The 26984-nt window shown below is 43.9% G+C and overlaps 2 protein-coding genes across 2 annotated transcripts; both read left to right on the top strand.

Moving 5' to 3' along the window:
* Window positions 1-2406: 2406 nt before the first annotated feature.
* LOC308302269 (caspase-3-like) lies at window positions 2407-5814 on the top strand (the record flags this gene model as incomplete). Its single annotated transcript, XM_080746528.1, has 5 exons — window positions 2407-2515; window positions 2935-3063; window positions 4555-4733; window positions 4875-4968; window positions 5516-5814. The coding sequence occupies 5 exons, from the start codon at window positions 2407-2409 to the stop codon at window positions 5812-5814; spliced, it is 810 nt and encodes a 269-aa protein (XP_080602654.1).
* A 9069-nt stretch (window positions 5815-14883) lies between these two features.
* LOC308302270 (caspase-7-like) lies at window positions 14884-24877 on the top strand (the record flags this gene model as incomplete). The annotated part of the gene is made up of 5 exons (XM_080746529.1): window positions 14884-14954; window positions 18761-18900; window positions 22509-22684; window positions 24131-24278; window positions 24645-24877. The coding sequence occupies 5 exons, from the start codon at window positions 14884-14886 to the stop codon at window positions 24875-24877; spliced, it is 768 nt and encodes a 255-aa protein (XP_080602655.1).
* Window positions 24878-26984: the final 2107 nt, after the last annotated feature.

The raw sequence follows: 26984 nt of genomic DNA on the forward strand, positions 1-26984 counted from the left end.
TGGGGCTCCGTGGCCAAATGCATATTAATTTGAGGGTCCTTGACATGGAAAAAGTTACTGCCCTAATCTGCAATTTAGACATTTAGCAGATACTCTTAATCCAGAGCGATTTACAGCATGCAAGGCAAACACCCAGGTAATACATCAAATGCATATAAATAGTAGGGCTGGGACTCGATAAAAAAAAATCGAACCTCGGTTCGAAGTGGAGCGGTGAATTTGAGCAGCTGTACCCTATGTGAGTGAGTGAGTGAGTGTAAACTGTGCCTGTGAGTGAGTGGTGAGTGTGCCTGGCCTGCACAAAACAGCGCCCCTCCTTTAACTAGTGTGTTGTGTGTGGCCACTCAAGGTATTGCCAGGCTACGGACACGGCCAGCCAGCCAGCCAGCCACCCAGCCACCCAGCCACCCACATACCCACGGACATACCTGTCTATTGGGAGCGCTTTCACCGCTCCAAAAATCTAATTAATTAGAGGCTTTGCAATTAAGTAATCGAAATTAATCGCATGTTTAATCACATAAATATTTCACCTGAGAAGCAATTTTATTTCAATTAAAACGCATTTTGTATACAGTTTTTACATTTTTAAATCAAAATTTCCCATCTACTGGGACGAGCAAATTAAGTGGTCTGATCGGCGGCTTGCCGGCTTCTCCCATTGCGTGTGTGGGGTTTGTTGACTGTTGGTTGGTGCAATTCGTCCAGTGAGAAAGGTTCTATGGTGCAAAAACTAAGCGCGATTATCCGATTAAAATGCGTAAATTATTTTAATCGTAAACCTGTAGTATCATCAGTCTAACTATCTACTCTAAAGCTCAAAACTATGAAAGCTTTTTAATGTCTCTTAATGCAATGCATTTTCCTCTCGAGAGCTTCTTATGTCCTTTCAGCTGCCTGTCAGAGACTGGACATCTAACGGGTGTTTCCATCAACCACCACACAGCTGTTCAGCTTTCTTCCTTCAGGGGGGGGGGGGGCAAAAATTAAAATCCTATCAATAATAATCACAAATAAAAGTGGTCACAATTACTTTTACACAACAACATATTGCACAGTTAGGTCTGTTCTTTCCTTCTTTTAGGTATAACAATATCTGTCTCTGACACTGTGTGCTGTCAATCTGCTTTATTACCTGTTGTCCCGCCTACACGTCTCTGATTGGTTCTAAGCTTTAACTGTGAAAACTGTGTGGGGTATGTAGGCTTGCTGCGGGCTCCTTCTCTCCACTTTCTTCCATTGAGAACGGTAGGTTTGGTTTGTTTTACTGTATTGATGCATGCCTATATGTCTGTTTCTTAACCTTGTGTGCGGACGAACATCATTGCATTGCATAATGTGCATGTGATTGCTAGTTGCAGTGGTGCTGGAAAACTGTTGAGTGAAGTTAAGTAAATCAGCTGCTGTGTGTGTGTGTGTGTGTGTGTGTGTGTGTGTGTGTGTGTGTGTGTGTGTGTGTGTGTGTGTGTGTGTGTGTGTGTGTGTGTGTGTGTGTGTGTGTGTGTGTGTGTGTGTGTGTGAGAGAGAGAGAGAGAGAGAGAGAGAGAGAGAGACATTGAGAATAGGATATCTCCTTAAAATGGATAATTTGGCATGGGTGGCCTGTTCAAAGAGATAACATTTGTGTACTAAATCATCTTAAATAATATTGTGTTGAGTTATTATACTGATAATTACAATTTACAATGTAAGCATTTAGCGGACACTCTTAATCCAGACAGTGTGATTTACAGTAAGGTAAAACACATACAAATGCATGAGGACAGTGTAATAGTGTAATATTTTAACCTTTGCATAAGACTGCATGTTTGTCAAGGCTTAGATCAAGTGCTAATTATAGCCTAATGCTTATTGCATGTTTGTGTCTTCTTGTACAGCATATAAGAATCTTATCATATATATATACATGTATTTTTATTATTATTATCTTGGCCTAACACAAATTCATATCTTATTATACTACAAGATTACATGTAGGCTACAACTAAGAGGAGATGCGTTAGAATAATTAGTTTCACTTTTATTATATCCTCAAAGTGTTCTGTTAGGAGTTGCGAAATGCAGTTTGTAAATCTATACAATCGAAAACATTATTTCCCCGTTTGTGCTCAATTATGTAGCAGTAGCCTACTAATAAGGGTCTTTCAGAGAACAGACGAGTCCAGGTTCAGGTCAGGGCAGGTCTTAACTCTACAGCCCTGCCCCACAGCCGTGCAGGTCAGCACATGCGGTAAATACCTGGCCTCAGGAAACAATGACCCTGTCTCTCACAGTGGACAACTCTTTAAGGGTCAAATATTTGAGTTCACTTGAAATTCTTCAAGGCTCAGCTTGTCAGCTTTTTGACCAGCCATTTTATCTCCCAATCTGCAGTGTTTCACTTTTCACCGAGTCGTATAGGAAGCCATGGCCAGACGTGAAGCTACAGATACTGATGTGGCCTCTGACCCCTACCGCTACAACAGCTTCCCAGAGATGGGCTACTGCCTGATCATCAACAACAAGACATTCACAGGTAGGACTGCACCATATAAAATTGATTCCTTTTTCCTTTTTCTTTTCTTTTTTTTCCTTTTTTGTGAGACACCATTCTGGCCAAAAGTCAAGCAGTTTCAGACATCGAAAGAGGAAGCTTTTCACCTTTAGTGCCAGCACAGCACCTCACATACCGGTATGTCAATCAAAACCATCACACTTGCAATTTTTTGGAATAAGCTAAAACCTTGGCTTGGAGTGGACAATGAAACATGGATGGTCCAAAGTGAAAAATGTCACTGATACGTCTGTGAAAAAGGGTCACACACAGCAGAACAGGCCCTTGTCAATGTGCATACTCCCATGGGCTCCCATGATGGCAGTGTCAATGTAGATGGTGATGAGGCCTCACCATCAGAATCCACAGGTGACATCATTGTTATTTTACTTTGTTTACAGGTTTGTCTTGTCGTGACGGCACAGATGAGGATGCAGAGGCTCTAGAGAAGACCTTCGATCGGCTCGGCTACAAAGTCAAAGTGGAAAAAGATCAGACGGCGTCCCAGATTAGAAAACTACTAAGCACCGGTATTTAACATTGTATTACTACTTGTCCTGTGTCCGGGCCGGGGTGTGCACACAGTATATGAGTGCACAGTATATGATGGATTGAATGTCCCTGAGGAGTCGCAGAAGTAATGTTGGAGAACCCAGACCGGTGCCCATTGGGCAGAATAGTCACCATTGACATCCAGTTGTGCAACGCGTTGTATCCGTCTGTCTGGCTGGCTCTCTTTTATGTCCATATACGGTGTTACGTGTACAGGTCAGTCTGTGATGTCATCTCCAAATTTGGGCATTGTAGTGATGTCAGACAGACATTATTTGGGCATTGTTTCAGCATGCGGATGTTACCATGCGACACTGTTTAATATCAGTGATGTAAGCATGCAGACTGTTTCACCCGTTTATGCCCATATATGGTGTTCCGTGATGTCAGTCAGTGATGTCGACAGACAGTTCCCAGTTTTTTTTTTTTTGGGGGGGGGGGGGGGGGGGGGGGGGGGGTCAAGTTGCAAGAATATCTAATCGACAAGCTCAAAACTTGTCTCTTTGGCTTGTAGATCATTTGATACTTTTGTGTGAAGCTGTAGTATGACGTTAATTTATGAAAAAAAGGTAAAAACATGTAGTCGGTTTCTGCCCAATCGGGCAGCCGCAGAATGTACGTAGGCCTACTCAAACGGTAAACCACAATCAAAACCCACTTATTCAGACTTGCATTCCTTACATAAACCCCAACCCCCTTTTGTTTTCCTTTTTCCTTTCTTTTATAGTTTTTAAACCCTTTTAAATGTTTTTTAACAAGGTATCGTGCTTAGCTAACAGCTCCAAGACATGTGGGTAAAATGCCCACCACCGCTTTTATACAGTAAAGCCAGAAGAAACCCGACCTGGAAGCGTGTAGTGGACACACACACACACACACACACACACACACACACACACACACACACACACACACACACACACACACACACACACACACACAGGGGCGTCACACCAAATTCTGGGCCCTGGGTACAAGGATTCACTGCGGGCCCCCCAAGAATGTTAACTATTGAAAAATAGCAGATATACAAGCTCACAGCGCGGCACCGAGTGCCGCGCTGCGAGCTTGTATATCTGCTATTTTTGAAAAATCGTGAAAATGTGTGCAAGAAACCTATGTCAAGGACCCACAAGATGATATGTATTTGGCCACGGACCCCGATCTCAAAATATTTAGTTCCAGGGACCCCCAGAAGCAAAATTTGAGTTAGAAATGTTCGCTTAAAAATACATATATTCAAAGATTTTCACACATTTTCACAACTTTTCAAAAATAGCAGATCTACAAGCTCGCAGCGCGGCACTCGGTGCCGCGCTGTGAGCTTGTATATCTGCTATTTTTCAATAGATAAAGTTATTAGGGCCCCTCCACCTTGGGCCCCAGTAACTCAGTCCCACTTTCCTACCCCTTGTGACGCCCCTGCACACACATCTAAACAATGTCTCTGTCTGTCCTCTACACCGCAGCATCCCAAAAGATCCACAGTGATGTTGCGTCGTTTGTGTGCGTGATGTTGAGCCACGGAGACGAGGGCAAGATCTATGGAACAGACGGCGTCCACGTAGAACTGAAAGAGTTGATGGGGATGTTCAGAGGAGACCTCTGTAAGAGTCTGGCGGGGAAACCCAAACTCTTCTTCATACAGGTCAGTAACACACCTGGGGGCACATGGGATACGAAGCTCAAAACAACTAGCAACAGCAGAACCTTTCACGGGGCACGTCCCACAATCACCCTAATTATGTTGTGTTATAGCCTTAACCAGCTGCTCTTTGTGTTTTACCAGGCTTGTCGTCTCACAAATCTGGATGACAAGAAGGCAGAAGAACGCAAGATTCCAGTGGAGGCAGACTTCCTGTATGCTTACTCCACTGTACCAGGTAACTAGTCTGGAAACCAGACGGATCTGCCATTACAATAAATAAATAAGTAAAAAAGAATTGCCCTCGGCAGATTTGGTCTGGCACTACTCAGTTGTGATTGGATTTCACTCCCTCCGAAGTAGTGAGGGACCAGTCAGGGCCCAGTGTGCAAATGTGGGGCGGGTTTATACAAAAATAAAAATAATAATTCAGTCGGAATGCAGGTTTCACTCAGAGATTCCAGACTAATAGCTACGCTGTGATATTGCGGCCCATTTTGAGCTTGTAGATTGGCCATTTTTAACTATTTTAGAACTGTTTTGACAAAAACAAAGTAGGCCTATAATTAAAAGCAGGTAAAGACAACACTTACAGTATGTCAGTGGTTCTCAACCTGTGGGGCTGTGAGGATATTACAAGTGGATAAATAACTCAAAGATTTTAATGATAACATAACATTAGTGTAACAAATGTGTGTTTGCTTTAAAACCTGGAGAAGTGAGTTGGAAGGGTATTGAAATGAGAAAGCTTGTGTGAATCACTGTTGTATGTCATCTTTCTCCAGGATGCCTGTCATGGACGGACACAAAGAAAGGATCCTGGTTCATGCAGGCGTTGTGTGAGACGCTGAACAACCAGGGTGCGGTCCTGCCGCTGATGCAGATGCTGACCAGAGTCAACGGGAAGGTGAAGCAGGACTTTGAAAAAAATGCTAAACGCAACGGGAAGATGCAGCTCCCCTCTATCGTGTCAATGTTGACCAAAGAGCTCTACTTCCACACCGTCACCTCCCCTACCACCTTAATGGGCAAAATGAAGAATGCCTTCTTTACGAAAAACCGTAGAAGAACCGCACCGTACTAAGACGTATCAGATATGACTAGTATCTGATATGAAGGAGGAAGGGCTGGGGGCAGAAAGAAAGTGGACTGCAGTCGACTTTTTCGTGACGTCTGGTGTGCGGGCTTAATGTGTGGCTATTGTCCTTCTTGAGGTGATAAGGGCCGCTGGCCATGGTAGTTTAGAAGCAAATCAACTTTAACTGAACTATAGACCGGGCACACTTAATTAATAATCAAACCGCGCGCCATCGCACAGTATGAAACTCGAGGTAAGATTCGTTTAGATTCAGTCTGCCCTTGCCACTTACACTTACACTCCACCACACTTCCACATCTCCAATTACCTCATCAGCCCAACAGTTCCCCTCTGTGCTAACCTCCTCAATCAAGCCACTGCCTATAAAACCGGACGTTTTTCACTCATTCTCTGACAGATTATAACCAGAGTTAAGTCGTGTGTTACCTGGACTCCCTCTGTTGTGCTTTCTGTGTTTGATTCCCACTAGTGTTCCTTTGGTTTTGACCTTCTGCTTGTTTTGGACTTTGATTCTCAGCCTGCCCCTTTTGGACGTGTTTGCCTGTATTGGACTGCTTTTATGGTTTTGATCCCTGCCTACTTCCATGTCGACGTAAGCCTTTTCCCTTTTGTTTGTGTAGCAGGATGGACGTTGTTCTCACGGCTCATCCTCCGCCCACTTATCAGTGGGCTGATTGTTACCAGTATTTAGGCAGCGCAACTCCTAGAGTTCTCAAATTCTTCTCGAACCCGACCTGACCCGACACGACCCGACTCGACCCGGTCCGACTTTTAAAACGTATGCAAATTAGTCAGGCCGGGTCTCAGGCCGGACCAGTTAGGACCGGGCCTTAATTTTCAGGCCCTTTGAGAACTCTAGTGGCAACTGCTGTTTAGCTGACCGTAATTTCTTTGAGTCCTCCCTGGTTCATAAAACGCCAGTCGGAACGAGGACACGGCATTCGTGTGTTTTTGAATATAACCACACTCCTGATGGTCTACAACCGGAATCCTTGTAATATATATTTTACTGTGAGTTACTGCCGTTTCTATTGCCTGGTGCTGGGGCTCTCTGTTTGGGACAGGTGACAGGCAGCCGCCCCTGGTTGTGGTAGTTCCCCCTTTTTGATGAATTAGCTGTTGTTATTTTGTTTAGTTTGGCTTGCTGTGCTTATTTGGGAATGCCACTGCTTTGGGCTGGTCGCCCTGCCCCTCTTCCTATTGCCCCCAGCACTGGCCCATTATAGATACCAAGTTATTTTATTGTTTACTCACCATTAATTACACTGTTCCCATTGAATGCATTCTATTTGTATTGATTGACGATATTAATGAAATGACCTGTTTAAGTGAAATAAAAGCCTTTTTGTACTTTGCTAAAAACACGTTTCTGCCTTGGGTTATTATATTGTAAAACGAACTGTGTGAGGAGTTGTTAATGTAGCCTATTCCAGGGTGTAGTAGTTAAAATTAGGTCTTTAGATCTATATTTCCTGGGGCACAATTCTCCAGGTGGTGTAGTCTGGTTATTGTCTTTCAATACCGCCCTGTTATTTGGTAGCTCTTAAACTCCACCTGTGTTGCCTGCATTTGGGTTCTACTTTGACACACATCCAGAGGCCGGCGAGTCGGCGACACACAGCGGTCATTCTGCGTTTCCCAAAGCGCAGGTCGTACGAGGGCATTCGCTCGGCTGCGGTCCTTATGGAACTATATCAAAGCAAGCGACACGCATAACATAAAACATATAGTTCACCTTTGTATGTTTTATTTATTTATTATATAAATATATAGTTCACTTGTTTATTTTGTATAGCAGGTGTGTAGAATAGCCTATGCTACCATCCACAAGACTTAGATCTTACATCAAAAGTAGCCTAATCAACAAACTAAACTATACTATAAAAACTGGTCAAATATTGGCCAAATTGACACAGAATATAAGAAAGATATTTCTTATACATTATTTGATTAGACAAGGCTAGAACATGCATCCTCACAACATTGCTGCCAATGTGGAGAAACAGCGGCATCTTGTGGCTGATTGCCGAAATAAACAGTAGTAGAAGAAGCATAACCTGGGATAACCTTGATAACTTGTGACTTTGCCATGTTAACAACTTGCACTTTCTGCCAGGAGGAGGGACTATCAAACCCATAATGTTTAAAAATGGTTTAAATATGAATGCATCAAACAAAACCAGTCTGTCACTCACAGTCACTCAGACTGAGTCTTTTATTTACACTAAATGACTGAGTGACTCATTTACTGTAACTGTCTTGCCTGTGTGTGTGCTGTCAAATCTGCTTTATAATACCGGCTATTTTCAAATGGTTGAATGTGTGGTTAATGTAGATTTTGTGATAATAATCAATATTTGCAAAAGCAACTAGGTTCTCAAATAAATGTAGTGGAGTAAAAGTACAATATTTGGATCTGAGATGTAGTGAAGTAGAAGTAGAACTATTGGAAATAGGCTAGCCTACTCCAGTAAATTACAAATACCTCAAAAGTACAGTACTTAAGTAAAATGTACAGTAAAAGTACACTGAAGTACATTCAATGTTTTAAATGTGAATCCATGGAGGAAAAGCTGCCTGTCAGTCATACAGTATCAGTCTGTCTGTCATGCCAGTGACAGATACTGTGTGCTGTCAACCTGGTTTATTACCATATGTCCCTCCTACACATCTCTGATTGGTTCTAGCTTTAACTGTGGGAGAAGTATGAAACGTAGCTGCTGCCTCATTCTCTCAGTCTCCACTTTCTTCAATTGAGAACGGTAGGTTTGTCTTTGTTTTATTTTTGCTAAATAATGCATGCCTGTAATGTCTGTTTCTGATACTTTGCTGTGGACGAACATCATTGCATTGCATGTGATTGCTAGTTGTTGTGGTTAAGTAGGGTGGACTCAGGTAATGTGGGCCATCAGGTAATGTGAGCCAGCCATAGTTTCAGGCTCCTAGCAACTGTGCCTTTAAATCTTTGCAGCCAATGGCTGCACATGTTCTTGCCACAGCTGTGCTTGACACCAACAAGTGATTTGATTGGTCCATAGTCGTTTTGATGGGAGGAGCTAAGCCACACAACAAGACCTGCTGGAAGAATTTGCAAGGTGGGTGCAGAGACACAAAGTTTTAACTTGAGATTGCTAAGGATACTACATCAATGAAAACAAATGCACATTTATAAAAACTGGTGCAAAATGTGTGTTAAGATGTCCTTTACCAGGCATGATGTTGATATTTTGCTTAATGAAATCATTTTTCATAAATAATGACGTTTTTGTAAGTGGCTCACATTACCATAGTCAATTGTGGTGAAAGCTTAGCTGGGCCAGCTTAGGTGGGCCACCTCATTAGCATTATGTTTTGTGTTAGCTTAGGTGGGCCACCTTCAGAAATGAGCCCTGGGGGTCCCTGGGGGTCCCTGGAGGTGGTCCCCGGGCGGCAGTGCTCGGAGGCCCGCCAGGGACCTCCGGTGGTGGTCCCTGGTGGTGCCTGGTGGTCCCTGGCCGTCCCCAGGCCCTGTTTTGGGGGCCTGGAGCCGGCCCTGGGGGTCCCTGGGGGTCCCTGGAGGTGGTCCCCGGGCGGCAGTGCTCGGAGGCCCGCCAGGGACCTCCGGTGGTGGTCCCTGGTGGTGCCTGGTGGTCCCTGGCCGTCCCCAGGCCCTGTTTTGGGGGCCTGGAGCCGGCCCTGGGGGTCCCTGGGGGTCCCTGGAGGTGGTCCCCGGGCGGCAGTGCTCGGAGGCCCGCCAGGGACCTCCGGTGGTGGTCCCTGGTGGTGCCTGGTGGTCCCTGGCCGTCCCCAGGCCCTGTTTTGGGGGCCTGGAGCCGGCCCTGGGGGTCCCTGGGGGTCCCTGGAGGTGGTCCCCGGGCGGCAGTGCTCGGAGGCCCGCCAGGGACCTCCGGTGGTGGTCCCTGGTGGTCCCTGGTGGTCCCTGGCCGTCCCCAGGCCCTGTTTTGGGGGCCTGGAGCCGGCCCTGGGGGTCCCTGGGGGTCCCTGGAGGTGGTCCTCGGGCGGCAGTGCTCGGAGGCCCACCAGGGACCTCCGGTGGTGGTCCCTGGTGGTGCCTGGTGGTCCCTGGCCGTCCCCAGGCCCTGTTTTGGGGGCCTGGAGCCGGCCCTGGGGGTCCCTGGGGGTCCCTGGAGGTGGTCCCCGGGCGGCAGTGCTCGGAGGCCCGCCAGGGACCTCTGGTGGTGGTCCCTGGTGGTGCCTGGTGGTGCCTGGTGGTCCCTGGCCGTCCCCAGGCCCTGTTTTGGGGGCCTGGAGCCGGCCCTGGGGGTCCCTGGGGGTCCCCGGAGGTGGTCCCTGGGCGGCAGTGCTCGGAGGCCGGGCAGGGACCTCCGGGGACCCCCGCTGGTGGTCCCTGGTGGTCCCTGGCCGGCCAGAGTGGTGCAAAGGCCCGCTTTTGGGGGCCTGGTGCCGGCCCTGGGGGTCCCTGGGGGTCCCCGGAGCTCCCCAGGCCCGGTTTTTGGGGCCTGGCGCCGGCCCTGGGGGTCCGCGGGGGTCCGCGATGGCACCATCGTGTGCGGGACGGCGAGCCGGTTCCAACGGTACCATTATTGAAATTAAATTCAATGAATGAAATTAAATTGACCTCCAAATCTTGTTTGACTGTTTTGCTTTGATTTGCTTTGGCTCATTATAGCAGATGAGTGGCTCACATTACCTTATTAGGGTTAGGGTAAGATGGGCCACTGACAAAAATATGATTTAATATAAAAATACACTAGATATGCAAAATATAAGCATTGTTTCTGGTTAAGGCCGTCTACATATATATTATATATATTTTTTATCGATGTGCATTTGTTTTTTATTCACTTGTCAAACTTATAACTGACAAATTAGATATGTTTGGACAATGCAATTCTCCTCTGCAGGCTAGTTTTGAGACATTGCTCTTCCCACCAAAACAACCAAAGACCACTCAAATTTTGATTGTTTTGTGTCAAGTACAGTTGTGGCAAGAAACATGTGCAGTCATTGGCTGTTAAATTTTAAAGAGCTAGGAATTAATGGGGTCAACCCTAAAGTGGCCCATTTTAGCTGATCAGGTGGCTCAAAAAACCTGAAAAGTGTTAATCTTGAAAATGTGTGACATTTTAAGGTTAAACATTTAAAAAAAAATAACCATCTAATTTTCCTACATACATTTAACACAAATATATTAAGGACAGTCTATATTAACTATAAAAAATACATTCAGCGTTCTGCACTGCTTTTTCTTAGTTTCCCAGGCGATTTACCAAAAAGCGGCCCACATTACCTGAGTCCACCCTAAATCTGCTACTACTGTATGTGTTTGAGTATAAGACAGAATAGGCTATCACCTTAAAATGCATTTGTCATCAGTGGGTGGCCTGTTTTAAGAGGGTGGGCTGTTAAGAGATAACATTTATAGGAACTGACTTTATTGTGTAGTGTTATGTGTTGTGTTATTATACTGTTAATTAAAATTTACAATTTAAGCATTTAGCAGACACTCTTAATCAACTTTACAGTAAGTAAACACATAGACCAACCTACATAAAATGCATATACGTATACAGTAGTGTCTCAACTAGGATAGGTAGACCAATAACCTAGCATCAGTCTAAATATTAGGCTATAATACAAAAATTAAGAATCTGTACATTACTATACAAACTAGGATGCCAGGTCAACAAATGAATCTGTACTCTTTTGTCTAAATAACTGTCTAAATTACATTTAAACCTTTGCATATAGACTGCTTGCATGCCGACAAGGCTTAGATCAAATGCTAATTATATTGCTTAGTTCATGTTTGTGTCTTAATTGTGCAGTATAATCTAAGACTCATATCTTGTCATATAAATATTTTTTGGATCTTGAACCTAATACAAATTCATAGCCTACAATAGAGATTACAGTCATATAGATTAAGGAGATGCGCTGAATTGTTTCACTTTTAGTTCAACCTCAAAGTGTTCCGTTTAGGAGTTGTGAAATGAGTTGCAGTTTGTATCACTTTGAACTGTGACCACCAGGGCAGGAATTTCACGGCGGCCACGACGGCCATGGCCGTCGTTGCCCCTCTCTTTGGCCGTGTGCCCCTCGAAAAATGACATGCTCAAACGGCCACAGTGGCCGTGGTGCCCCTGCTGTCCCATGCAGTGCCCAGCGCCCACAGCAGTTCACAATTTCATTGAGGAATAAAGAGGAGACGAAAATAAAGACTGGGCTAAAATCTGTCTTCATTTTAGTTCACGAACAAAGAGAGTACGAAATATGTCCTGCGATGCGCATTACGGTCAAACACCTGCTGCTTTCTGACATGCAGTGGCAGATAGAGGCGGGACGTTCGCGAACGAATCGAGTCTTTTGAACGGCTCTTTGATATGAACGATGGGATCCGGTTCGCAATCGCAGTAGGGAGCCGTTCCTTTAATGAACAACAGTGGTGGGAAAAGTACAACAATGTAGAACTACTCTGCCACAAGTTGAAGTTTGGAATAAAAAATGTAAAACTACTTGAGTAAAAATATCAAAGTATTGGTATCAAAATGTAGTTAAAGTAGAAAGTACTTATTATGCAAAATGTCCCATTTCACAATTTTTCCAATGAATAAAATGTAGGGGGAAAAAACATTTGAAAATAGCAGATCTACAAGCTCACAGCTTGTAGATCGGCAGGTAGGCCTATGTACCTATTATGTCCGAAATAAATGTATATAGGGTTGAAGTGATAATTATAATCAAAATCTACAAAGTAACTACAACTAGTGACTAGAATGAGCCAGTCTTTTGAACGGCTCTTTGAAATGAACGGATCCTAGAGATCCGGCTCACTTCAAAGAGCCATAAATCCCATCTCCAGTGGCAGAGCGCACGCACACACACAGAGAGAGAGAGAGAGAGAGAGAGAGAGAGAGAGAGAGAGAGAGAGAGAGAGCGAGAGAGAGAGAGAGAGAGAGTTGAATGGACACAGCAGTAAAAGTTACAAAACTACTAAGCGACGATGTTTATCTGTCACAGAGGCATGGAGGATGTTTGCAACATGTTCCAACGTTATCAAGCCATACGTCCAACACGCGACAAAATAAAGGAATATATAAGGCTAGAACAGGGAACCAGCTGATGTGATGGAAATAATCCCCCCGCGCAGATGTGTGGAGACAGAGAGAATGTGAGTGAACGGCTGTGTACACGTACCTGAACTCTAGCATTAGGCCAAAAAAAAAAGAATCCATACAAAAAAGTTAAATCCATGTTGGTCTACTGTTAGCCTAGCGTGTAGCAACAACAAACACAAACTCAAACGACTAGCCCCCTTGTTTGCGTGCGACGCTCACGTGTATGCACATGCACGCGCGGGTGTGTGTGTGTGTGTGTGTGTGTGTGTGGTGTACATGCTTATGGTTCTGCAACTTCTGCAGGTGTTGTTTAGTAATGTTAGGCTGTGGCTACTGGGTTGTGGGTTCAGTTGGATGAACTGGACATTGTCTACTAGCTGGTATTGTCTTACTGTACTGTACTGTACTGTACTGTACTGTACTGTACTGTATGTAATGTACTACTGTAATGTACTGAGATCAGTTGGTTGAATAGACATTGGTTATATAACCAGGACAGGTGTTCTGTGTTCTCTTGTACTGTATTCCTAAAATAGTTTTTTTCATCAAAAGGATGAGAGGAAATGTTGTGTGAAATAATTATGATTACATGGCAATCTTTGTCCAATTAAGGGGTAAATAAAGGGGTAAAATAATTGTCATGATGACTAAAACTAGTCTAAAATGTCAACAGTTTTTGTTTGTACTTAATCTTTAAGCAAAATTAATTATGACTGTCGAGGCGTGGACTTAAAATCACTGTTTTAATTGATGGCCTTCTTGCCCTGGCACTTGGCCTTTGTGCCCTCAAAAATTTGACAACACTAAAGGCCAACTGGCCTTGCCCCTAAAATGACGAAATTCTAGGCCTGGTGACCACAAAGTAACATCTTTATTTTAATCTTCCTCTACAATCAGCAACATTATTTCCCCATTCGTGCTCAATTATGTAGCAACTTGTTTCAACCTTTACAATCATGTAGAGCAGGGGTCTTCAACAGGGGGTCCTCAGAGTTACTACAGGGGTCCTCCAAATCTTTGAGGGATAGAAAGTATTTCTCCTTTTTTATATTAACCCTAGTGTCCATATTCTGAGAACTTTAGCCAAAAAAAGCAGATCTACAAGCTCACAACGCCTCGCAGCGCGAGGCGTTGTGAGCTTGTAGATCGGCTATTTCCGGCAAAGTGCTTTGGTGTAGAGGGGAAAAAGAGCAGACTAAGTGCAGAGTTAAAGGTCAGAGTGAAAAGTTTGTTGACGGTTCAAGTGGTTAAATATCTGAAAACACAAATTGACATGAATCCAAAATAAACTGATGATTGTGCTGTCAAACGATGAAACTATATGGAATCTGTGAACAGGTTGTGGGGGGTCCCTGCTTCATCTCTCTCTCAACTAGGGGGTCCTTGGCCTGAAAACGTTGAAGACCCCTGATGTAGAGAATCTCTGAGAAGGAAAACTTGAGTGCCCAAAATTTTAGGTCAGGAAACTGACCCTACACTTACCCTTACCCTATAATCTACATCACTGGTTCCCAAACCTTTTAGCTCAAGACCCAAACGAGCACATTTTAAGACGTTTGCCCAGGACCCAAACCAGTGAAAATAGCAGATCTACAAGCTCACAATGTATCAGCTATTGTCACTACTTCTTAAACACTTATTTCCCCGTTTTTCGGGGGAAATCATTAAAAAAAGAACAAACCTTTGAAAAATTTTGGAATTATCAAATAGGTATTTTAATAGGTGTTTTTAATTGATGAGTTGTGATTTCTTTCTTTTTTTAATAGTTTTTTTAATCTTAAAAAAGATATATATATGTAGGAATAAAAAGGGGATATTTATTCGCGAGAGTCACAGCCCATACAAATTGGTCCACGACCGAAACTGTTTGGGAAACTGGTAGTACATTCTTCTAAGCTCATCCTGTCATTGTTTATGACCGGCCATGTTTATTATTTGTCCTCCCAATCTGCAGTGTTTCAAGTTGTAGGAAATCATGTCCGACTGTGAAGCAGATACCGGGAACAATGCTGATGGTGTCGACGCCTTTGGATTTTTCTCAAAGAGGTATGTGTACACACACACACATACACACACACAGGCATTGACAGTTTGACACTAAGGCTTGCCCACTTGCCCCCGGCAGGTAAATAAAACTTTCGGGCAGGTGAAGTCTGCTTTCAGGCTTTCAAGTGCTCATTTGAGAGGGGACACAACCGTCTATAAACACAACACAACATATCTGTCTAAACATCTGAATGTGGCCAGCGCGCTCTGTCTTCTGGTCTGTGGAATGTAACAAGTGTGAAACCACAGACATATTCAATCATAGCTATGTAGGTATTTGTATTTGGAGGTATTGTGTGACATTTTTTATCGCACAGCCCCAGAAAGTAAAGAAATAAGTTTTACATTGAACGGTAAATACAATCTTACCAATCATTTTACAATGGACAATTAACTTTTCGGGCAAGTGGGCATGACCTTTGGGCATGTAGAACATGACCTGTACTTGCCCGACGGGCAAGTGCCTCTGAGAGCTTAGTGTCAACCCCTGCCCGCACGCACGCACGCACGCACGCACGCACACCCGCACGCACGCACGCACGCACGCACGCACAGGGGCGCTGGAACTCCCAAATCCCAAGGGGAGCTGAGCTTGGAGGAGTTCATGCGTGCGGCCTCTGGCCGCGCACCGAAAATTCACGTTTTTTTATCCGGTTTTGGGTTATTTTTATAAAATATAAATCGGGTGCTTATTCCCCGCAGAACGGTGTAGCAAGGAGCTGTATTAGTTACTAGTTATTTTAGCACACAGTGCAACACACAGCACGCACACACACACACACAGTCACTCACACACTACAAAATCGGGTATTATTTTTGTAACAGTTTTCTACTGTTTTTTATTCCCCATATACAACGGTGTTAGTTTGCACCAATGAGCCTACAGACGGTTTCTAGTTTTCAAATAAATAGACTTTGGTGTGCCATCAAAGCGGGATTTATTTTAAAACAAAATTTAAATTTGACTTCCCTTCTGACTGGAGGTGGCAAGGTCACCATGTGATAATCAAACACCTTTTTTCCAACATATTTTATTCCCCAAAGTCAAATACATTATTGTTTTAATATAGCTCTGTGTGTGTGAATATATAGGCCTATATTAAAAAAAAAATGGATTTTTCTCAATCGAAAAAGTTATTTTTCTCCTCCCCACCACCAGGGGAGCTGCAGCTCCCTCAGCACCCCACTTCCAGCGCCCCTGCGCACGCACGCACGCACGCACGCACACACACACACACACACACACACACACACACACACACACACACACACACACCAACAAAGCCAGGGAACTGTACACCTGGCAGTCTGGCCCCTGCAGGCTAACCTTACCTGTTAACGTCCACCTGCAGCTCTTTCACAATGTAAACCTCCTACCATTGTACGATTGTACCCGTGGGGGAGTTGAAGGGAATGTGTTAAATGTATAATAGGTCGATATATATACTAAGACTATCTAATTATGTAGTTATGCGATCTTTGACTGAACAATGGAGGTATAGTGTTACAGTGTTACTTGTGGCACACAAACGTATTCTACAGGATAGCTGCAGAGCCGTCCAAAGAGCATTGAGGGGGCAGGTGCTCAGACCTCACAAAAGGGCACTTCGGGTTTTTGTGGAGGTCCTTAGTGCCATTTCATACTGTATATATATCCTATCACACAAAGAGTTGGCGGCCCCTCTGTAGTAACTCTGAGAGGGCCCCCTGTTGAAGACGCCAGAGATGGACACAATAAGGCAAAGACAACAGTCCAGAGGCTAAAAGAATGAGTGATTATATTTTGCAACCAAAAATGTGCAATTCAATGCAATCGGTAAAAATCCATGAACAGCATTTTTACTAAAACAGTATACATCCCAGAAACAAGTACAAACAGGAAATGACAATGAAAGTTACCGGCCCATCCCTTTGACCTAAAAGTCATCTGATAATTAAGGGTCTGTCGGAGAGCAGATGAGTCCAGGTTCAGGTCAGGACAGGTCTTAACTCTACAGCTCTGCCCTACAACTGTGCAGGTCAGCACAGTTATCTGGCCTCTGGAAACAGCGATGCTGTCTCTCACAGTAGATATCTGAGTTCACGTAAATGTTCCTATATTGTCTTTTGTTCAAGCTATCTTTTGGGCTTTGATAGTACACAGTGGAGATAGCTGGGAGTGACACTCAGCAAAAGGTCACCGGGATCCGGACTCGAACCCACGTTGTCATCCATCAGAGCCTATCCGGTATGCACCTGGACCGCTAGGCCAGCAGGCGCCCAGAGTGTTCCTATATAGCCTATTCTCAAATTATTTGACAACATCCGCAAGAACGTACAGTAAAGAAGGTCTCCTCTCAAATAGACTAGCTGAGGACAGCATATCACACACCCTTCACTCCCAATACTGACTAATCCCCTCAGGCGGTCGATACAGTGCCAGTCAGGTTACTTTACACCACTGGGACTGTTCAACAACTGACGTGTATCAAGTACACAAGTCAGCACATGTATAAGTTGAAGGAATGTCGTTTGTCTTTGATACAACCCTATATCGTCACTGTTGGATGGAAACGTGCTGCATTTAAAACACTGTTCAAGAATGCAGTGAGATAATCATGGCAAATAGCCTCTTAAAGGAGTAGTTCACCCCCAAAATGACTTTTTCTTTTTCTCATATTGATTACTCACCCCATGGAGACTTGAGTTCAATAATATTTTGGGGTTTTTGATTCCGGATGGTCATTGACAGAGGGTATGCGCAATGCATAGTGAATGGCAAATCGAGTGGCAAATCGAGTAGCAAAGTGAGTGGCAAAGTGAGTTTAACATCGTTTAACGTTGTTTAATGCAATCAGATAGGACTTTTCTGTTAGGATGTATGGGCTGTCAAGGCCAGAAAGTAGTTTTTTGCCACTCAGTTGGCGTTCCCGCTTAACACATGGGAAGCCAAGGTTTCTAACATTTCTAGCTGTTGCTGCTGCCGTCGTTCACTTACGCTTTAATTTTGAAGAGCCTCGGAAGCTTTGTGCGTGTGCACGTGAGTGTCCACTGACGATTGAGGAAGAAGATCCATTTGTTTACAAACGCTCGCGAAACTAAAATCCAAACCGGGGCCGACCATCGCGGTAAAGTGTCGCCGTGAAAACAGGCAGATCTCTGCTTCCCTGGCGTTCTTTGCATCTTATTCATAGATAAAGCTGTTTTTATGTTTCAGCCTAGAATGGAATTGTATGTAGCCTAGATCCTCCATTTTGTTTCTCTGCGAGCCACGGTATGACGTATGGACCAGGGTCTTTCACAGGGTACACAGAACGGATGCAGCTGCATGTAACCAAGTTAACCCTTTGTCTCGTCTCTCAACGAGATGACTCATTTTTGGCACAGCGACCTCCAGTGGCCGTATCTCGTTACTGAACGAGTTTGGCTCCCAAATTGTTAACATCCGGGTATGATGATGATGTCACGCGCATATGCTCTATTCCGGGACCCAAATCCATTTGGTCCCCATGCGGAATCAATGGGGGTAAATTTACTATAATAATTTCTTTGTCTTAGGAATGCGACAAATACACAACAATATTATTGAACTCAAGTCTCCATGAAGTGTAATTGTGCATCAGGGGGGGAAACTAGCTCTGCAGGGTGTCTGAGGTATGCATTGTGTGTGTGTGTGTGTGTGTGTGTGTGTGTGTGTGTGTGTGTGTGTGTGTGTGTGTGTGTGTGTGTGTGTGCGTGTGCGTGTGTGTGTGTGTGTGTGTGTGTGTGTGTGTGTGTGTGCGTGTGCGTGCATACGTGCGTGCGTATATGTGTGTCTGTCCATGCAGCCAGCCTCAGAAACCCAAGACCATCAGCAGAAATAACTCAGATAATGGGGTTGTCTCAGTGCCCTCTGACCCCTACCGCTACAACATGGACTACCCCAGCATGGGAACCTGCATCATCATCAACAACAAGACCTTCAAAGGTAGGACTGCACCTGTACCACAGTAGCCTGGGTAGTAGTGGGTGCCAGCCTGCTACGCTACGTTCAGTGGATTGCTTTTTGTCGCTTCGCTTCTCAGTCTGGCCAGGCTGCATGCTTGTTTTTTTGCCAACGGGATGCAGGATAGATATTCTGCATCTAGCTTCTAGGGGGGGTCCCTTTGAGATGGTGGGCCACGGCCAAATACATATCATTTTGGAGGTCCTTGGCATGACCACTGATATAGCAACATAGGCCTACATACATTCTTTTCAGAAAACTGGATTGTTAAGACATTTGTAGAATCGACCCATATCAGTGGTTTTCAAACTTTGTCATTTCAAGCAAGGACACCCCAAAATTATATGCATTTGTCCGCGGACCCCCATCTCAAAATATTTTGTTCCAGGGACCCCCAGAAGCAAAGGTTTGTGTTAAAAATGTTCACTCTGAATTAACAACTTCAGAAATAACTTCGGAAATAGAAATCAAATGGAGGCTTTCCAGACTGAGTGGCAAAGTGACAAAACCAATCCACGGAACGTAGTGTAGCAGCAGGCTGGTACCTAGGCTAGCACCACAGTGAGTGTGAGCTTGTATATCTGGTATTTTTTGATAGCTAAAGCATAAAATAACAGTTAAAGCGGTTCAAGTCTAACGCGTTCCCGGTCTCAATAGGTTTAACTGGTTATAAAGACAAAGGGCGGCAGCATCATCGTGAAAACACTGGTATTGCAGAGTTCAACAACACATAATATGTTCTAACAACAACCTTGGTTGGAACTGCTCAGTGCTCAAAAGCCGTGCTGGCATATATGGGCTTGTGCGTCCTTCCTTTATTCATTTGTCTCAAATGCTGAGTATTCACAAAATGACATTTCATGTTGGTGTGAGGCAACGTTCCAGCCAAACATCACGCAGTTAGTTTCACAAGGTAGACATGGAAAGGGGAAGCTCTTCACTTGACCAGACACAGACACACCATGTGGATGGTCTGACCACAAAGTGAAAACGTGACTGATATGTCTGTGAAAAGGGTTCCGTTTTAACGTGGTTGTTGTGAGATCACAGACAGTTGCTATGTGTTTTATTAACTACCGTTGTTTTGTGTTGAGATTGGCACATTTCCTGGGGCAATTTTCCCAGATCATGCATGGCCCACGTGTCTTCTTCTTCTTTATTAGTTTTTTTACTGTCAAAAAAGCATCTGCAATGTAGTGCATTTGAAACTACATTGCAGTGCACATCATGGGGTGATCACTGCTTGCCTCCTGTGAATTGTTTTATGTTTTATTTTTGTTTATTTTATTTTTATTTTGTTGTTGAGTGAGGTCAACAGACAAAGTGACATACTGTAAATAAGATGAAAAAACCTGAGTGAAATGTGCCAATGTGAACCAGAGACATCGGTACTAGTCCTGTGCCCGGGGGTATGCATACTCACATTATATGAGGGATTGAATGTAGGAGTCTCAGAAGTAATGTTGGAGAACTCAGACCCATGCCCATTGGGCAGAATAGTCACCATCCATGTCCAGTTGTGCAATACCCGTTGTATCAGTCTGTGACGTCAGAGTATGACGTCAGCATGCAGACAGACAGCCATGGTGGCGACACTGTATATTATCAGTGATGTCAGCATGCAGACAGACAGTGGACATCATCTCCCAAATTTGGGCATTGTTTCAGCATGCGGCTGTTACCATGGTGGCCACACTGTTTAGTATCAGTGATGTCAGCATGCCGATCTCCAAATTTGGGCATTTTGTCAGCATGCGGCTGTTACCATGGCGTGACACTGTTTAGTATCAGTGATGTCAGCATGCAGACAGACGGCAGACGGACGGACATTCGCTAAATTAATACCCATATATGGAGATTCCTTTATTATCAATATTAAGGACATTATTAAGGATATTATGTTATCAATATTAAGGACATATCTGGGAATGCCCATATTTGGTAATACCCATATACAGTATGGGCATTGATTGACATAACATTGTTGACTGTCATTCAGGGGTCTCCATATACAGTATGAGGTCCCAAATACATCACTGGTAGTTAGAAGATAATCGCAATGGCAATACAAGTACGATGCACAGGTAATCACACTTTAATTGCATTTTACACATCATCAGTTGTATCACTCTAGATTTTAACCACTCTTTGTGCCAAGATGTACAACAGATGTAGGCCAGATGTAGGCCACTCTTCACGTCCTGGACAATGCCAGATCAAAAACCCTGAGAACCACACTGTAATAGACTATCCACGACAATCAGGATACAAGGTGTTGCAATCTTCACCCTCGCAAATAGTATGTCGTTCACTTCTGTGAAGAATTCCATGATGTCATGGTGTCAATTTCTAAGATTGCTTAACATCGTGGCTTCACCAACAGAATCCCTGCTTCCATTTATTTTATTTTACTGTATTTTATTTACAGTCAGCGGCGCATCTTGTCGAGACGGCACAGATGCGGACGCAACGGCTGCAGAGGAGACCTTCACTCGGCTCGGCTACAAAGTCAAAGTAGTCAAAGATCAGAAGGTGTCACAGATGAAAAAACTACTATACAAGGGTATTTATATAATAATTATTATTGTTGTTGTTATTATCATTTACTCAGGCATATTGTTGTCTAATCTATAACACAGTTCCCTTGTACAGGTTTTTTGTGGGGGTCAAAAACACTTTACATACAGTTTTCTCACCTGGATTTCTCTGTTTGTTTACCATGTCCAAAACTGTTACTTTCAGTATTAAATTTCAAAAGTAGCAAAAATAGCAGATCGACAAGCTCAAAACACGCCGGGTTTCAGGCTTGTAGATCTACCACTTTTGATAGTTTTGTGTGAAGCTGTGGTGTGATCTCGTAAGGCATTCAAGTTTTTTTTAGAAAGGTACAGTGGTCAGAGGTTCCTGTCTGACCTTCGGCTGGCCACCACTATTTGGCTAGCAGTGATATTCTTGGACTGGGTGTGAACCGTGAACACGAAAATGCTTCTTTTGAAGCCTAGAACTGAAGAAGTAATACCTGGTGACAAGTTGGTCAACGTCTGACCACGTGTCAGACGTTTGATGAACGTTCCTGATGATCCCGTGTCACATGAATGCAGACTTGCGTTCTCGCTCCCAACTTTTAATAGGTTGACCGACGTGTTGGCATTTTAACCCATTTAGACCTGGAAAGCATCTGTGTCACTTAAGATTTTAAGCACTTACTTATACCATTATTTAATACTTTAGCTATTCAAAAATAGCACATTTACAGCGCTATGAGCTTGTAGAGCGAGTGTCTGCACCGAGCAGAGCGATGTCCGCTTTTCCGGCCCGGTGCCGTTCAAGTTGCCACTGATAGGCTTGGAATTGTAACTAATTCCGCCATGTTGCTCAACTCGTCATCGTATACAACCTGGGTGAGAATGCACGCCACTGTCGTGCTTAGGTAACAGCCCCAAGGAATGTGGGTAAAATGCCCACCACTGCTTTTATCCTGTACAACTAGAAGAAACCCGACCTGGAAAGAATAGTCTGTAGTGGACACACATACAGTATACACACACATCTAAACAATGTCTCTCTATCTGTCCTCTGTTCCTCTACAGTATCTCAGGAGGACCACAGCCGCAGTGCGTCGTTTGTGTGCGTGATGTTGAGCCACGGAGACGAGGGGAAGATCTATGGAACAGACGACCGCATAGAGCTGAAAGAGCTGACGGGGATGTTCAGAGGAGACCGCTGTAGGGGTCTGGTGGGGAAACCCAAACTCTTCTTCATACAGGTCAGTATGAAGGGACTCCAAACTGGTAAAATAGACAAAGCCTACCCAGCAAGCCAAATGACTTCGTGATGGGGAAATCCAGTTTTTCCGACGTAGCGATAAGACGAAGTGTACTAACAGGGGCAAATGTACTAACGGGGTCTCCTACCGTACTGATAGGGCGACATGCAAATTTCCATTCAGGCTTTTCTGCCGTGCCGATAAGGCGAAATGCAAATTTCCAGGCTTTTCTGGTGAAATGCATTCATAGTTATGACTGCATTCCAACAGACCGCGTGCAACACATTAGCAGAAATGTGTGAAATGTTATGACTGCATTCCAACAGACCAAGTGCATTGACGTTGTGATGACGTCCTTCAGAACTAGGCCAGATCACAACCCATATGGGGATGATCTCGACGTCATTACAGGACGTCATATGGACTTTTTTGTTTGACAGGATTATTGTTATTGTTTGTAATGTTAGTTGAAATATGATATAATAAATAAAGGCATAATAAAGGTTATATTCTGGGACATATCTGACTAGTTATGATAATTATCTGTTCTCGATCGGACCCTCTCTGATTAATCCAGGACGTCCGTTTTCGTGGGCAGGATTTCTGTTGGTTGAAATCAGGTGATATTCGGATAGATAGATCTGAGATCTATCTATCAGCCAGATAGTCCTTTAGATAGTCCTTTAGTTGACCTTGTACCAGTGAACTGTACTGTCCTGTACCTTTTCCTATGCAAATCTCTGAGTCTCAGAGAATGAATCAATGAATCAGTCACATGTAGGACACTCAAAACAACTAGCGACAGCAGAATTCTTCATGGGCACATCCCAGTCCCACAGATGCGTGCAGAAAACTCTGATCTCCATTTTCTTTCTATTTTATTATTATTTTTTCCTTTTTAAATTAACTTCCTTCGTGATCATAGTACAGCGTCACACAAAAGCATCAAAAGTGTTTTCTTCTTTTTGCTATTTTTTTTATTTGAATCGTGAAAAGTGACTTTTTGGACTTAATCAGGTTTCCACCCCACAGCAGTGATGTTACTTACAAATGGGGCACACATTTAAAGGGTAAATAAACAGACTCTCCAAAGCTATGAAATGTTATTGCCCAGAATTATCTACAACAGGTAGATAACAACCAAACACTAATGTCTTTGCTGTGGAGGCAGAAAAAGTACAGACTGAGTACAGAGTAAAAGATCAAGTTTATTATTGACGGTTCAAGTGGTTAAATATCTGGAAACACAAATTGACATGAATCCAAAATACACTGATGATTGTGCTGTCAAACAATGAAACTATATGGAATCTATTAGCAGGTTGTGGGGGTCCCTGCTTCATCTCTCTCTCAACTAAAGGGTCCTTGGCCTGAAAACGTTGAAGACCCCTGTGTTAAATGTTGTGTGGTGTTATGTAACCATCGTGTGCCCCTGTGTTTCACCAGGCATGTCGTGGCACCAACAAGGACGATGGCGTTGACTCCATGGAGATGGACAGTGACATTCAGACGGACGCTGTGGATGTCACACCGTCAGAAGAATGCAGGATTCCAGTGGAGGCAGACTTCCTGTATGCTTACTCCACTGCACCAGGTAAGTCATGACAGCAGATGTGGGGATGGTGGGCTAGGCCAGTGGTTCTCAACCTGTGGTTCGGGACCAAGCCCCCAGAATGGCTTGTAAATATACTCTCTCTAGTCAGGTCCTTGACACGAGAAAGCTTGTGAATGGATGCTGCATGTGGTCATTCTCCAGGGAGCATGTCGTTATTTCGACGTAACATTTGTTTGCCGTCCCATTAGTTTGACGCTGGTGAATGCTAACCTGGTGAAATGCTAACGTGCCGACGCTGGTGAATGTTAACCTGGTGAATGCAACTATGCGTAAACCTAACCCTAGCGCTTAGTCGAACAAACGGGAAATGTCAACAAAATATTGAGATTTTACCATTCTCCATAGGATACTACTCATGGAGGAACTTTGCCGCTGGATCCTGGTTCATGCAGGCGTTGTGTGAGACGTTGAACGGACACGCCCGGGCCCTGGAGCTGATGCAGTTGTTGACCAGGGTCAACGGGAAGGTGGCGCGGCACTTTGAGTCGTACAGCTCGCAGCCCGGATGCAACAAGAAGAAGCAGATCCCCTCTATCGTGTCCATGCTGACCAAAGAGCTCTACTTCCCCAACAACTAGTTCGGTGAATGGTGCTTTTATATTGCGCTTTTATCCAAGGCGCTTTGCAATGGTTGTGCATTACATTCACCCATTCTCACACACACATTCATACACTGATGGCGGAGGAAACTACAGTAACTAAGCCATATGCGGCAGCATTGAATTCACAAGTTCAGCGCATTGTGAACTTAACTTGTGAACTAAATGCCGCACCCATCTGGCGGAGTCAGGTGAGGAGGAAACCCTGAATCCATGCAAGGCACCAACCTGCTCATCGGGAGCAACTAGGGGTTCAGAGTCTTGCTCAAGGACACTTCGACACTAACTCTGGGGGAGCCTGGGATCGAACTGGGAACCTTCTCGGTTTCAAAGCGGCCACTCTACCTCCTGATCCACTACCGCACTAGGCTTTGAATGGCTTCTTACCAAGGACCCCCAGTTTGATATTAATTGGGCCACGGACCTCCATTTGATACCATTGGTCATCTCTGAGTCTGAGATGCCTGGGTGGTCCCTGCATCAGACGTTGACTAGCAGTGGATCTAAGATGGCTTGTCTTGGACACATGCTATGAAAGGCCCCAGAGTGGATCTCCGAAGTGTCCCTCAGATGGACGCCACCGGGGAAAAGTAAACAAAGTTGACCTAATTGAGGTCACCTGGCGGAGAATGACCTCCTATCATTGGTCTCTTTACTCCCTGACTCACTTTGTGAGCAGTTTTTCTCATTTCAGTGCAAGAGTCCTATTATGTTCTGTTTCCATTTTATTGAGCGTTTTTTGTTTTCCTTTTTAAACTGTTTGCCTTTAATGCCCAACATAGCAATAGATTATTTTATGAAACGATTTTGTATTCATTGTTTTTTTTTATATAATCGATTACATCGATAAGTTCTTTTAACTTGTGCAACCCTACAGCATATGAAGCAGTCTCGTATACAACCACTGGAGGGAGCTCTCCTCCCAGAGATGATGTTATGTTCATAGCTATATGGCAGTTTATGAGTCAGCAGTTTTTCCCATTACCCTCTCTAGTCAGGTCATGGTCAGGTAAAAAAAAATGCATAATGGTGCAAATGACTACTGAAGGCTACATGTGTAAGTGTCTTCCTCAGTGTTTTGTGTTTTTTACTTTAACACAGCTGCTGCTATGCACCATAAAGTGCCTAGTGGCCATAAAGTCAATACCTATACAGTTACTGTGTTGGTACAGTAATAATTTCATGATAGGCTATGAGTATTTAAATTGGTCAGACTAACAATAGAATACAACAGAACTTCAGAAGATACTTCTATAAAATGAAGCGTCGATTGGCATGCACAAATTCAGTGAAGGCAGTTCAGAACTGTTTCGTGCGCGCCATGTTTCAAGAATCAAATATTGGGACATGGTTTGAACATTTTATTTTTTATATATTTTTTTGCTTTACCCCCTGAACATGAATGTGGTGTGTATTGTCAAATGAAATCAATCAAATAAATATTTATACACGTAAAAAAAAAGGACAATCATTTCAGCCACAGGCCATATAAAAACTGCTCTTATGACACTATTGACCAATTATATTGCTGCTGGAACTTTGGACACTCCTGCTCTGAATTCACCATGTCCTGTCTACAGTACATGCACAACCTATGACAAGTGAAAATCACAACAGAAAAGCAGTGGTGTAAAAGAATTACAAAGTATTTAACTTAAGTAAAAGTACCAATACTGACAATGTGTGTACACTCTGTGTTTTGAGTAGCCTAGGCTATATGCACTTTACACCACTGCAAGTCTGGGAGGAAAGACAGTAACTTTATCATACCACCACCACCCGCAGGCCGCAGCCGCTGTGCGCGCGTGCGTGCGTGCATGTGTGTGTGTGTGTGTGTGTGTTTGATATACCCATCCCATTCATATCAGATCTACAAGCTCAAAATGTGTTGCTTCGTGCCACGTTTCTAGCTTGTAGATTTGATACTTTTGTGTGAAGCTGTAGTGTCCTAGGATGATCAATAGGGCATTAATTTACAAAAAACAAGACAAAGTTTTTAATAAAATTAAAAATAAACAGACTCATAGAATATGAGATAAGTGTTTTTTTTTCTGCCCGACAGTGAAGATTATGTTGAATAGGCTAC

Source organism: Nannobrachium achirus (genome assembly GCF_963921795.1).
Source record: "Nannobrachium achirus genome assembly, chromosome: 17".
Taxonomy (NCBI): Eukaryota; Metazoa; Chordata; class Actinopteri; order Myctophiformes; family Myctophidae; genus Nannobrachium; species Nannobrachium achirus.